Raw genomic sequence first — 14,207 nt, forward strand, 5'->3', positions numbered from 1 at the left:
CTTCAGAATTCACTAGCTAGCACACTGAATATAGGTGGTGTCTCACAAAACACTGTGATATGTGCATACTATCACCCCATCTTAGAGAGGAAGAAAATGAGGCACAGGGAGGTTCTATAACTTGACAGGAGCAAAGCCAGGATCACAAGTGAGGCAAGCGAGCTCCAGGAACCTCACACTGAACCACGGCTTACTGCTATTCTCTCAACTTTTCTCATCCAAGCACCTGCACTCACTCAAGACTTAAAATTTTCATCGACAGAATTAGCTAGTTGGCCTAGATCATCTGTAAGTTTCCTTTCCGTTTTTAAATGATAGGATGCTCAATTCACCTGCAAAAGGGTTTTTGCCACAATAAAAACACTCTGGAGAGAGTTTTTCAGTGGTCCTGCTTTTTTTCCCAGGGGAAGGAAATGGTACTGATAATAATCTTAATACACTTTTAGGATTAAGGCTTACCATTTTAGAATTTAGTATAAAAGAAAAAGTTTTAATTACAATGTTTTCATGTTAAAAAATAGTTAACTGCTTCATAAAGAACAATGGAAATTTTGAATAAAAACCACTATAAGCTACTATTCTTTTCATTTTCTATAGTTCAGATAGCTTCTTTGCAGGAAGCAATGGTATACAAGGTTTACTTTGCACCCCGCCATTCATACGTGCTTCATTAAAGCACATGGCCTGTCATCAATGGCTCTTATTAAACACAGTGCTTGGGTGGAGTGGAGCAGTTGTCTTGCACAATGTTTTTAAACCCATCTGTATTAGTTGCCAGCATTTACAGATGAGTTCCGGCCGGGCGCAGTGGCTCACGCCTGGAATCCCAGCACTTTGGGAGGCCGAGGCGGGTGGATCACGAGGTCACGAGATCGAGACCATCCTAGCTAACATGGTGAAACTCCGTCTCCATTAAAAATACAAAAAATTAGCCGGGCATGGCAGTAGGTGCCTGTAGTCCCAGCTACTTGGGAGGCTGAGACAGGAGAATGGTGTGAACCCAGGAGGTGGAGTTTGCAGTGAGCTGAGACGCGCCATTGCACTCCAGCCTGGGTGACAGAGCGAGACTCCGTCTCAAAAAAAAAAAAAAAGATGAGTTTCACGTAAAAATCTTAATTCCTAGCTTCTCTCTCTCAAATAATAATAATAAATAAAAGCATCTGCCAACAAAGGGCCTGTACTCCAACATGGCAACACTGGGTATCGGCTGCCTTTTTAAGCAAAGCAAAGACTCTTCAGTTTGCCAGTCTCCGCCACGCCCCACTGCATTGAACTTGGTTACTTCCCTCATACGCTGTGTCCTGAGGCATGTGAGTTTGAGACCCTTTCACCACCACAGGTGCCCTGGTTTGAGCATTTCTACTCTAACTACATAGCTGAGACAGTAACACAGCATCAAACTTGCTGTATATTAAAGGCCTGCCTCCAGTAAAACTAAAAACTACACCCACAGAACTGAAACCCAAAATGGACACACACCTTTAAAAGTTTGATTCCTTTTTGAAACAACACAATCCTCCCAATGCTCGATATTTCATTAGTGTAACCCAATGAGTTCCCAACCTTGGCAACACATTAGAATAAACTCTGAAGGGCTAAGAACACATAGGCTCTGACTCAGAACCCGGGAAACCTTTTTTCCCCCAGCTTCACCCAAGTGATTGTGAATGGCAACCCATGTGTTAAAGTACTGGTGTAAACACTGACATACACAGTGTGACTTATAAATCAATAAGGCTGATTTTCCACAAGCCACAGATGAGAATCATTCTCATTACAAGTTATGTTAGATACACTACACTGAAGGTGCCATGATAGTTCCAGGGATTGACAAAAGACGATTCCTTTATTCTAACATCTGAAGTGAAGTGCATGTATAACTTAACGTTATACGTTAATCTCTTGATTTTTCTGTGTGATGTTTGCATATTTTAACAGCAAATATTTTGGTGTGGGCCCCTGAAAGTGCTGAAGTGGAGCCAATATATAAAAGGGAGTTTCCAATCTGGGCAGAATATCGAGACACATTAGTTTAAATCACACATCATCAACCACTTTGAGTTGATGCCAAACTCCAGATGTCTAGGGTCAGAAAGATCTTATTAAAAGATGTACTTGGCATCTCTCTAAAATCTAAACTATCTCTAAGTTACACGAGGGCTGCAAAACACCTGTGTGACACTTGCTATCAGTCCTGAAGATGAGTCATACTCCACAGTCTACCAGCCGGTGAGATTCCCAAGTAAACTGAGATGAGCTCAATGAGGAAAAGAGAGGCCTAGAAAAAGTTAACTGAGAACTGTTGAGGCCACAGCTTTCCATAAGAAGTACTTAGCTTGGGTTTACAAAGAAACTTCAAAAACCCCATTTCCTTCATGTGATGTTTGATACCTGAGGAAGCCTGGGCGTAATTTCTGCTTATTTATGCCTATTACCATGGTGTTCAATTTACTTAACAGAAAACTGTACAAGTATGTCTCTACAGATTCCCCTGCTTTTGCCATTACTTTCATAATTATGCCATATATGGAAAATCAGGCAGCTAAATTAGCATTCGAGAGGCTCTCACTAAATGAATTAGGTAAGAAAACGAGTGCTTCAATTTTAAGCCCAGATGTGCTCCTGCAGAAGCGATTTAAGGTCTGGTGCTGGAGTGACAGGACTTGATGTGTGCCTTCTCTGTGGATGGCACCAGGGAAGCATCCAGCAGTGAGGGCTCTACACATAGGCCACAAGCACTGAGGGTTTTCAGTGCTTAATTCACAGTGTTTACAGTTGGGCCCCATATGTACCGCTGGTCAAAAAAAAAAAAAAAATCTTTAAAATAAAGTACATGAGCTGAGTACTGGGCCATGTGCATGCAATCCCAGCTACCAGAAGGCTGAGGCAGGAGGATCGCTGGAGCCCAAAAGTTCAAGATCAGCCTGGGCAACATACCAAGACCCTGTCTGAAAAATAATAATAAAATAAAGTACCTGAACATAATTACATGATTTTAATTTTGGAAATCTGAAGTAAAAGAGAAGTTGATATGTGTGTGTGTGTGTGTGTGTGTGTGTATGTGTAGAGGGTTAGGTATTGTGTTTGTCAGGAGAACCTATCCCTAAATGATCATCGGTGAGAGAGAGAAAACCAGTTAGCGTCTTTGGACAATTCAGTAATTACAACCATTTTAGAACTGACAAATTATTGTTTTCATTGTTGTTACTGTGATGGGATGCTCATGGACCCTCCTGTCCTACCTAAGTGTTTTCTTCAGAAGCCTTGACACATTCAGAAACATTTCTACCTCAACCAGACAACCGGCATCAAAATATGTCATCAACCATCCATACTGCTCCCATCCACACTGCTCTTGGTGGAAATCCAGCCTTTCTGTATTTATTTCTGCAAGACTTTCAGGTGCGGAAGAGCCTTCAATGAAAATGCAAACATCTTGTAAAACATCACAACTTAGGCTGTAAAGAGAAGGCACTGAGTATATGGGCACACCTGGCAGCAAAGCCGGCCCTGGCTACCCCGGGCATTTTCCTGGCTGTTCTTTGCTCTGTGTCCTGGCTTCCTCCTGCGTCGCATGGGAACACTGCATAATGCATATTAAAGCAACTAGCCAGTAGGTACTGTGAAAGGAAAATCAATCTCGGGATCCCCCCAAATAATAAATAATAGTATTACTATCTCATACAAATAAGACTGTAAGAGCTGCCCAAGTTTGAAAAGCTCAAGTTAGTGAGATCAGGAGGATTCAAAATCCAATTCTGTATAGCTTCACAGTCCATGCTTCTCACCACCCAGGCCTCTGCCTCCTGTGTACCAAATACCCCTGGCAATTTAACAAGGAAAATCAATTTCCTTTTTAAATCAGCTTTAAAAAGAGTCTCTTTCAGATTCCCTTAATATAAACTATACTGGACTAATTGCATAATGGATATTTGTGTGAATGCCATAAACACATAAACATATAAATATACAGCCCTCATTGATGCAAACCTACAGAAATTAATTTCAAAGATGTTTTTCACTGTCCAAAGTTACCTTTGTAATTTATTTTTTTCACAGCCCAAAGTACTTCTCAATTTTTATTTTCATACCATTTCTGAAAACACGTCTTGGGGAGGAGGATAGGATGATGACAAGACCCTGAGTTTCTGGGGGAGGAAACAGTGCACAGGAGGTGACCACACAGTTCAGAGCACATCCCCACTGGTGCAGCAGCTGTGGGCAGGGGCTACAGGACAGAGAGGGGAAGACCCATTAAAATAATGACATTTATTGAGGTAAAAGAGGCTTTCTGTCCTGAAGAAAAATATTTCTGTTCTATACCAATATAAACAAACACTCTAGTTCATATTTCACTAAGTGTGTTATTTAACTAATATGGTAGCATACTTAACTCCAAAGCGGAAGGCAGTACTTACAGGATGGGGGTAATGTCTACTTCACAGGCTTGCTATGAGGGCCAATGAAATACTATACAAAAATTATTTAGCACTGTCTGTGGCACATATAGTAAAGATTCCCGAATTGGGAGCTCAAGGAATAGACCCAAGTTTTGTGGGCCTGCAGATTCAGACTTTTCTTAAGAAAAAAAATTGAATGTTATAAAATGTTTACAAAAGTGATTATCTATTGAGATTAAGAAATCACAATAAATCACAAAATTTTACAAGCCGCAATACCAAAACATCCTAAAATCAGAATCCAGGAAAAGAACCCAGTATGTGTATTAATTAACTTCCTGACACACTGCTATAAATACTTCTTTTGGGCTGTATACTCTGATGAATCCTCATATCACAATGACTTATATTCATATCATTTTCCACAGGGCAGAAAGATGAATCAATCTCCCCTCAAGCATGGGTGATCAAAATTTATTCCTAATTATTGACAATTCAGAAAAGTTACTTTTAGCCTTATAGTTCTTTATTGGCAATGACATATACATTTTTAGGATTGTTGTCAAACCTGTAATCACATCTCTTAATTTTCTTTCACATATGAGCCATGAAAATCCAGGACATTTCAAGTTTTCTCGTGCAATGACTAACTTTAAATATTCTTTTTATCAGTGATACTCATTAACCAGTTTGTTGTCAGTATTTTTGGTATCAGGCATATTCATGTCAAATGAACAAGAATCTTAAACACAGAATTCCCATTAAAAATGGTGCATTTCTAATAGTATATTTGTATTATTGAGTATATTCCTAAAAGAAGAGAATTTTCATACTGACTACACTTAGATAAGAACTGAATCCTCCACGTAGAATTTTACACATCTAACAAGTGAAAGAATTCTCCACAGACCTGGCTCCATGCACCATAAACCATCCCACAGCAGATGTCATGGTACCCGTTAACACTGCAATTCTCTCTCTGACCCTCCCCTTTGCGTAAGGACCCCAGGTAAGCTGGCACGGTGGGTGGCGATCCTATGAAGCAACTTCTACACTAGGATGGCTAGGGATAACCTGACACAGAGATGACTGTGAACTGCATAAATACATCCCACTAAACCCAAACAAAATGTGGACCCAATTCGACTTCCCCCTATCTATATCTCAAAAGCACTTTCAAGTCTAATGTCATCAAACCCAAACAGAAATGTGACAGCAGGGAAGTCAGAATGAGGAAGAAAAACATTAAGGGATTGCTTAAAATCTTCTTCCAATTTTACCAGTTATGATCCCATGAAGGCCCAGCTACGTATACTGCTAGGGCTCCTCCAGGGCCCTGGAAAGTGCTGGGTGGGCCCTGGCAATATATTCAAAAACGGCAAGGAATGCGTTGTACAAGTCAGGGGCCCTGGGGCTGGAGCTTCATTAGCTTCACAATAAATCTGCCTCTGTGGTCCCTATTATTATTCATCATTTATCTCAGTCTGTACATGTCTGGTCTCTCCAAATAAATTTCAAATCCTTAGAGATAGGGAGTACTGTCTTAAGCACTAACATAGGAAATACTCAAAAATGTGTGGCTGTCCTCACTATCCATGGTGATCTTGAAAGAGAGGGAGGGAAAAAATGTATAATACAAATGTATACATACACACACATAAATATATACACACATATGGATATACGTACACACATATATGTGGTATGTGTATTAGACATATACATGTATTATATGTGTTAGATATCCTACATGCCTTTGTGCCTAAAATATATATTTATTTCTATATATCAATTATATCTACAATACCAAAGAAATGGTGAATTTTTCAGTGTTATTAACCTGGTATCCAGATCATGTCCCTTCAAGGAGGTCTATCTCAGGAGAAGGTCACCATTGTAGTCTGGCAGACAATAAACAGTGCTTCCTTGGGAGGCCAGTGGGTGAGCTGGGCAAGGGACAATGGCCGTCAGGGGACTATCAGTGCTCTCTGGTGCTGGGCAGACAGTCTATTGTTAGTGACCCAAGAAGAGTCCCTCTGACTCCTGCCAAAGTTGACAGCAATTGGAAAGACTTCTCCCTTAAAGAGGATATCCATTAATCTGGTCCCTGCTTGCAGCTAGCTTTAAAAAAAAAAAAAAAAAAAAAAAAAAAGTAGGTGAAAACTACTGCAACATTCCAGTGCTTACAGCGAGGGGAAAATACAATTTTCTTTACACCAATTAAATATATTAAATGGAAGGCACTTTTAAAAAATACACACATAATAAATTTCTGACATCTATGGTTTCCTATCTTCAGATTCTAAATAAATAACATTTTTCAACTTAATACGTTAGCCAGGTCAACATGGAATAAATCTATTACCTCACCATGAAACAAAATGAGTATCTACAATCCGGCAAGTATTTCTTTGTACACAGGACACGTCTGTACTGTCAAGATCTGAAGGTGGGTGTAAGAATGGGGTAGAGAAATATAAGGGAATGTGGGGTATGTATGATTGTTGCCCTACAAGCTAAAACTAGAAAAGGAGGATTTTTAAGGAATTCAGAAACATTGCCTCCTGTCTCTCAGACTCAGTCTACAACACCAGGCCTCTGGCTTCCAAACAGTCCCAGGGAAGCCCCTCATCAAGTGTCACCAGCCTGTGCCAGCCTTAAGGTATCCTCACTGTCATCTACGGGAAGAATTGGGTTTTCTCAAAACAGCTGTCAGTTTGTATTTCTAGAACTGTCAATGTAGGAGATATCTCCGAAATATATGAACTCTAAAGGAAACCATTTTCTGAAGAATATGTAGGTTTTTGTCAACCCAGTCAGTTACAGGCAGAGTTTTGGTGTCTGTACATTTCGGTCACATGTCAGAAAATGTGTATACTAAATGAAAACAATTAGAAGCTTGTGAAACTTATGAGACAGGATGTTCAACAGTGATGTTTTATAAAGGATGATCTGACTGTTTACAGGTGAGAAGAGGCTAATGGAAAAACCAGTGAAGAGAGAGTTTTGGAGACTGCCGTAAAGTTTCAGATTTCGGGTTCCCTGATCCTGCCTATGGGGTGTGTGTGTGTGTGTGTATGCACATGTATTTAAAACTTCTCCTAGCATTACACCTGGGGGCTTCTCGGGAACCCTGGGAGTAACAGGGAGATCTTGCCGCCAAGCCACAGGGCACAGGCAGAGAGCAGGGCAGGCAGCAACAAGCCTTTCATTCATTCATTTATTCATTCAGTCATTCCTTCTCCCCACAGGAAGTGTCCTCAATGGAATGCACCCACAGGCCCAAGGCACAGTGCCTCTTTCTAGTCCTGGATTTTTTCAAATAAATTCAGGCCACAAGGAAAGGCCATGTTGGAAGCCGCTGGCTTTGACACCACTTTCCCAGTCCACTGTGGCAAATGCCTCTGCCAGGGTGTAAAGTGCCTCTGGCCACACAAAAGAGAACGTGGCCAGAAGCTGCAACACCAGCACTAGACTGTTGAGGAGTCTCCTATTTTCCATTCTCAGTCCTTCCCAGGAAGAGCCTGATGATGTCATAGTTATAAAATGCCCAAAACAGCACCACTAATAGGTGGATACAACCCATGTTAATCTCGAAGGTAGACTCTGACAGTAGGATTACATATTTATTTAGCAGATACACAAATGGCAAGAAACTAGATGATGTAGACAACTTATTATTGCAGATAAACACTTCACATATATTATCTCGCTTAATCCTCACTAACCACTCTGTGAGATGGATGCTGCTACTATCCTCATTTTACAGAGGAGGCATAGTATGGTTAATTTGCCCCTGGTCATAAGGCTGACAAGTGGCAGACATGTGTGTTCAACTCCAAGCAGGCTGGATTCGCTGTGCCACTGCTCAGATGACCTTCATCTCGAGTTCAGTTACTTTCTAAAGGAGGAAACACAGTCAATCGTGTGAGGGGAGGTGAGGAGGGGACAGTCATGTTCTTCACCTAATTGGCAACTGGCATAGGCTTAGCTTTCCATACCTGTCTGGAATTCAAATCTCAAATCATACACATCAGCCACGAAAGCTTAGGCAATTATAAACTGTACCTTAGTTTGCTCACCTAAAAGTGGGAGTAATAAGGGCCTATGACATATTGCACAGCTTATCTATTTAGTACACTGTGATGCTCCTTTGAGAAGATAATGCAAATATTTACTAAATCATCTTAGGAGCTAAATTCTATAGTTTTGATAGTAAATGCCCTGATTTTTTTTTCCAGAAACTTTGACCTTTATTAATTAGATGGTTTATAAATCTATACTATGAAATGAAGCACTATAGGTTTATTACCTGGGTTTTGGAGATGAGGAAACTAACAAGTAGAGACTCACAAGAAACCTGTTGATATTTGGGGTCAAGAACCAAGTCATAGCTAATGCAAGCCATTCTTGGTCAATGAGACTCTGCCCCTTAACTGGGCCCTTGCAGGGAAATGTTTCAATAGCAAAGCTGAGGATCCTAACATCTGAGGAAAGTTCTAAATGACCTGCTAGTCTGGTACGATCACATGAATAACTGAATTGGGTCAGATTCCTGTGTTTCTATTCAAGTGGTGCAGGCCTGCCTTGGGGCCTGTGTACTGCCTGCGCCCAGAATGTCCTCATGACTAACTCTCACACCTCCTTCGAGGTTTTGTCTCCCATATCAGCCTCTCAGCAAGGCCCACCCTGACCAATCTATTTAAAATTCTCATACTTTCTCCTCCCAACCCTCCGGACCCTGATCTAGTTTTTCTCTTTTCTGTATCACTAACCACCTCCCAACATACTGTGTATCACATACTTCAATTGTTTATTGTCTGGCCCCCTATCCTAGAATATAAACTTCCTAAAGAGTGATATTTTCATTTTGTTAACCAAAAAATATCAAGTGCTCATAACTTTGCCTGGCATAAACTAGGGACTCAATACATATTATTACATAAATAAATTCAAAATGCAGAGGTACTTTTAAAAATGCACCAAATAATCCAATAAGAATGATTCAACAGTTGTGTTTCTGAGACAAAAAGCCATACGATTTCATAGAACTGGGATGCAGGGTTGTAGCAGGCATTTCATGAGCCTGGGACATGACCTTCAGTGCTAAATTTAGTGCTCCTGGTGTTTCTAAGATTCCCAGTTACCAGTTTAACTTCATCTATCTAGGATGTTCATACCAAGAATGTTTCTACAAACTCAATTATCTACTCAAAATAAGAAGCAAGCAAACCTGGACCTGCTTTTCCCATCTCCATACTGTAACAGACTCAGACCTATGAATGAATTGATAACAAAATTGATGGAGAAGCACTTCACAGTTGCAGGGCTATGGGATTTCTCGGCAATTTAAATTTAAGTGGGGATGGGGGAGAGTTTTAGCTAGGATATTCAGTGTATACACTGAGACAGGTACTCCAGTACTGAACCAGCAGTGAAATGCAAGAAAGAAAACAGGAACACCAGTACAGCACTCTTCCAGGAGGGAAAAGAGCTAAAACAGTGGGTGGTGAAAATCACACTTCCCTTGGTTCCAAAGCCCCCAAATCCTTGTTCATTATGGGGAGAGGAAAACAGTTAAAAACAAAAGTTAAGCATACACATATAAGATAACAGAGAGTTATTCTCAACTTAATGCACTTAATTAATCCAAACTAAACATAATACTTTTATAATGAAAAACACAGGCCTTGAAAAATCTGCCAAGCAAGAAACACACCATATTCCCATAAATATTCATTTTATCGCTGTTTAAGGGTTTTTACTAGTGGCTAAAGGTAATAACCCAGATAGGCCCCCAAAATGGAATGCTCGCCTAAGCATATCTCTAATACTCACGGTTGCTAAATAACAAGACTGTTGAACAAATTAAAAGCAAAATAACACACCTCTTATTCTTTTCATTAATCTTTTTAATGTAACCACTCACCAACAGACATGAAATCAGTAAGTCAATCATTAACGGTCTCCAAATACTTATAGATTGAATCAAAAACGATAAATACCACATAACAATACCTGTCTAGAACTTTGACTAAATGCTTTATATTTTCACCCATGTCTTTTCATCAGAAGTGTATTTATATGACACTATCTACTAATTGGGATGTTTTTATTCTTCTTAAGATCAGTTCTTACTTCTTTCTGCATATAGGGCTGCCTTTGATAGTAAAGGGCCTCTCCCCAGCAGAGGTGTATAATAGTTTGAGCCTCTTCATCCTGGGAATTGCAAGTGTTTGTTCATTTTAACATTTGCTTTTCATAAAGTTTGCTGGTTCAAACTGTTTTCAACTGTGTTAGCCCTGCGACACAGTTCACCTAGGTCACTGCTATTGCTGTAAACTTAATTTTTCCACATTTGCACTATTAAAAGGACAACACTAGCCTTCTGGGAATGAGGTAGCGTTACTTCAAAGCTGAGTTTTAGAAAACGTATCAAACTCTTAACCTTCTTTAAAAATGTGTGCAAAATATTAAGACAATTTCTACACTTAAAAAAAAACACCTCATGATTCACCAAGTTTTAAACCATCTCAAACTAAATCCTCAAGAAGGATAACTGTCTTTAACACATTTTTATAAATATAATTTATACTGTCTTTTAACCAGCTTGTCTAAGTAGGTAGGCAATGGGGTAAAATTATTACTCAGCTTATATAAATTATAGTTTATTCTGAAATAACTGTTAGCGAGAATGGATGGGATATGCAATGACAGCCTTCTGTAAGTCAAGAGAAATTATTTATATTACTTATATCATACATATTAATTTATAGCATTATTTATATTTTTTTTTACTTATTATTGGGAGTAAGGGGAAGAACTTGAACTAGTAACATTTCTACCAGAACTTCACAGTACCGGTGTTTTCGCTTTATTTTAAACTAGCCATCATGAAAAATCTGATTTAATACTTTCAAGCACTTTCAGTTATGACTATTCAATCATGATATGAATCAGCACATTTGTTGCTCCATTAAACTGCTTTTAAGACTACCAAAACTTGCCCAGCTCTTCTGTCATACCTTTAGCAGAGGAAATGGAAGAAGCTATTACAAGGACGCCTGAAAACTTGAAAAGTTTCAAAACCTGGACAATTACTCAACAGCATTTTCCTCTGAAAGACATTTTGTAGACGTTTCCCATGATTATCTCCTATTCCGGATGGCCCATCAAATCACATTCTAAACAGGCATTCAACACTTATTAAGCAGCCACTGTGTGCAGAGACAGCACTATACTAAGCAAAGGAGCATAGGGTTCTGCCTCATTTTATTCCTGCATAAATACACAGCAGTCGTGATTTATTCTCTCAACTTTGTAGAAACGTGAGCTGCATCCACATGGCTGAATCCATGGCATTCATTTGGACTTCCTGGGGGCAATTTACAGGTTCTCTGGATTAGACAGCCCCATTGGGACATCGCTCGGACCCTTCACCTTCTAGCCCACGCAGGACAACTCGCTGGCGTCGGTCACACCTTCCGCAGGTGGTTGGACCGCCTAAGCCAGATGCACCCGGCCCACCTCCCTTAGCAGGGGTTCCGAATAGAAGTGTGCAAATGTGTGCAATGACTTCTGCAAATCAGAGGACTTGTTGAAAGGTCCAGGGGTCCAGGCGTGAAGGGAAAGCAGCCACCCTGCGGGGCGCCCCCTCCCCGGCGTCTCCCGGGCCCGGGGCGCTGCGCAGGCCGCCGCCGATGCCAGGGCGCAGCCAGCGCACCTCGGGCCTAGCACCATTAGAAAGGCAAATCGAAGAGCCGGGGTGCAGTTAAATGCCCGGCCATGGGCCCTGGGGGTGTCTCTCCAGCGGACGCCGCCGCAGGGGCCTCCAGGGCGCGTCGACCCCGGGGCGCTGGGCGCGGCCCGCGGGCGCACCCAAGACCTCAGCCCGCAGCGCCCGGGCGTCCGCGCCAGGCCGGGGCAGGGGAGGGCACCCAGAGCCCCCGGGCCCGCGTCCCCGGCCCCGCCCGGGCCGCTCGGCCGCCTCCCAGGGAGAGGGCAAGCTCCCCGGCCCCCGCCCGCGGCCGCCGGCCCCGGCCCCCTCCCGACGCACCACACCTAGCAACCGGCGCTGACAGGACGCAGTGGCGGCGGCGGCGGCGGGAGGAGGAGGAAGCGGAATGGCTGCCGCGGTGGAGCCACCCCCGCCCCCCCGCTCCACCTCCCCGCGGCTGCAGCCGCCGCCGAGCCCTGACAGCTCGAGCCGGGGCGGAAGCGCCCGGCGGCGTGCAGCGCCCGCCCCCGGCTGCCCTCAGCGCCTCGGGCTACTCCTCGGGCTACTCCGACCACCCGGGCCAACTAACTCCGCGACCCTGCCCAGCGCCCAGCGCCCGCCGCCCGCCGCGCCCTCCGCCCCGCGCCCCGCGCCCCGCGCGCAAGCACTCGGCCCCGCCGCCGCAACCCCGCCGCCCCGCCGCGGAGCTCCCTGCTCCCACCACTTCGCAGCCCGCGTGCACGCCCCTGAGTCCCCCAGCCGCCCGCCCGCCCGCCCGCGGCACCTCGGGGCGCCCGCCCCCTCCCCCACCCGAGCCCGCTCCCCGCCCCCCGGCACCTCGCGCCCCCGCATCCCGCCACCCCCACCTCGGGGCTCGCACGCGCCCTCCCCGCCCTGCCGCCTCCCTCCCCGCCGGCCACCCCTGGCCATTCCGGGGCTCCCCGCCCGGGCAGGAGTTTCCGCGCGCCTGGCACCCCCGCCCACCCCCGGGCCATTTACCGATGTGGTTGTCCTCGATGTGCTCGATGAGGTCGGCCAGGGTGGGGAAGTGGAGTCCGCAGCCCCCGAATCGGCAGGTATTGGAGAAGAAGGAGGCGGCGGCGATGCCTGTCATGGTGCTACATCGAGAGCCCCCCTGGTGTCGGCTCTGCGAGCGCCGGGCGGGCGAGGGAGGGAGGGAGGCCGGGTGGGGTGAGGAGAGGAGGGGCTGGGGGAGGGGGAGAGAGGCGGGGTGAGGGGAGCGGCGAGGACGGGACGGAGGGAGAGGGGGCGAGAGAGATGGAAGGAGAGCGAGGAGCCACCGGGAGGCAGAGGGGAGGCGGCGGCTGCGGCGGCGGCGTCGGGAGCGGCGGGGGGAGGGCGGGGGCGGGGGCGGGGGGGACGCCGCCGCAGCTGGGAGGAGGGACCAGGGCGCGCGGCTACAGCTGTGCGGCCCCAACCTCAGCGCGCGGACCCAGGCCTCACCTGCGAGCCCTGCCACCAACTTTATCTCGCTAGGCCTGCCCTTTACGGCTTGCCATCCGTGCCATCTGTTTGGAGCCTCCTTGGTTATGTATATGACGTTCTTAATACACCCACATCGATTAATTACACCTACCTCCCTGCGAGGAGAACTCAGGGAGTTACCCTGGCCCCTCTCGGGGACATTTTTTTTGTACTCAGCCACCTGTCTAGGTGTGACACATTCACAGGGGACCCAGGAAAGGTAATTGTGTGCACCTTCTTCTTTAAACCTTCTTTAGAAAAAGTCCACATTCTCCGGAGGTTTGAACTAACTAATTGATTTTAATGAAGCTTTCCCTCTAGGCCAGAAGAAAATCTTAGCTTTATTTAAATTTCAAAATAGAGTGCTTGGTTGTCAAGTGCATTTGCCTGTGTTTTACATATGTGCCACGTTTTTTATACTCCCTGCTCCTTCTAGGAAAACAAAAACTAAAATAATTTCATCACCCGAAATTACAGCACCCTACTGCACCCACTCCACCATCTCAGGTCTGGTAATTAACCCATCCTCGTTTCAGCCACTGCAGAAAGGACAGTGCATTGGTTAAGGCTAGGAGTGGAAACAACGGCAAGGGACATAGTGACTC

The 14,207-nt window shown here is 44.4% G+C and overlaps 1 protein-coding gene and 1 long non-coding RNA gene across 2 annotated transcripts in view; both read right to left on the reverse strand.

Moving 5' to 3' along the window:
* Window positions 1-12,514, reverse strand: part of LOC129523638 (uncharacterized) — an 80,341-nt gene extending 67,827 nt beyond the window's left edge. Inside the window, exons 1-2 of the long non-coding RNA XR_010134630.1 lie at window positions 6,241-12,514; window positions 4,092-4,228 (exon numbers count right to left, since the gene is read on the reverse strand). This is a non-coding gene — a long non-coding RNA (uncharacterized lncRNA). The remainder of the gene's footprint in view (window positions 1-4,091; window positions 4,229-6,240) is intronic.
* JAZF1 (JAZF zinc finger 1) overlaps window positions 1-13,603 on the reverse strand; it is a 356,426-nt gene extending 342,823 nt beyond the window's left edge. The window contains exon 1 of the mRNA XM_004045230.4: window positions 13,117-13,603. Within this exon, the coding sequence (XP_004045278.1) occupies window positions 13,117-13,231 (115 nt within the window). The 5' untranslated portion in view covers window positions 13,232-13,603. The remainder of the gene's footprint in view (window positions 1-13,116) is intronic.
* Between the last annotated feature and the right edge of the window lie 604 nt (window positions 13,604-14,207).

Source organism: Gorilla gorilla, chromosome 6 (assembly GCF_029281585.2).
Source record: "Gorilla gorilla gorilla isolate KB3781 chromosome 6, NHGRI_mGorGor1-v2.1_pri, whole genome shotgun sequence".
NCBI lineage: Eukaryota > Metazoa > Chordata > Mammalia > Primates > Hominidae > Gorilla > Gorilla gorilla.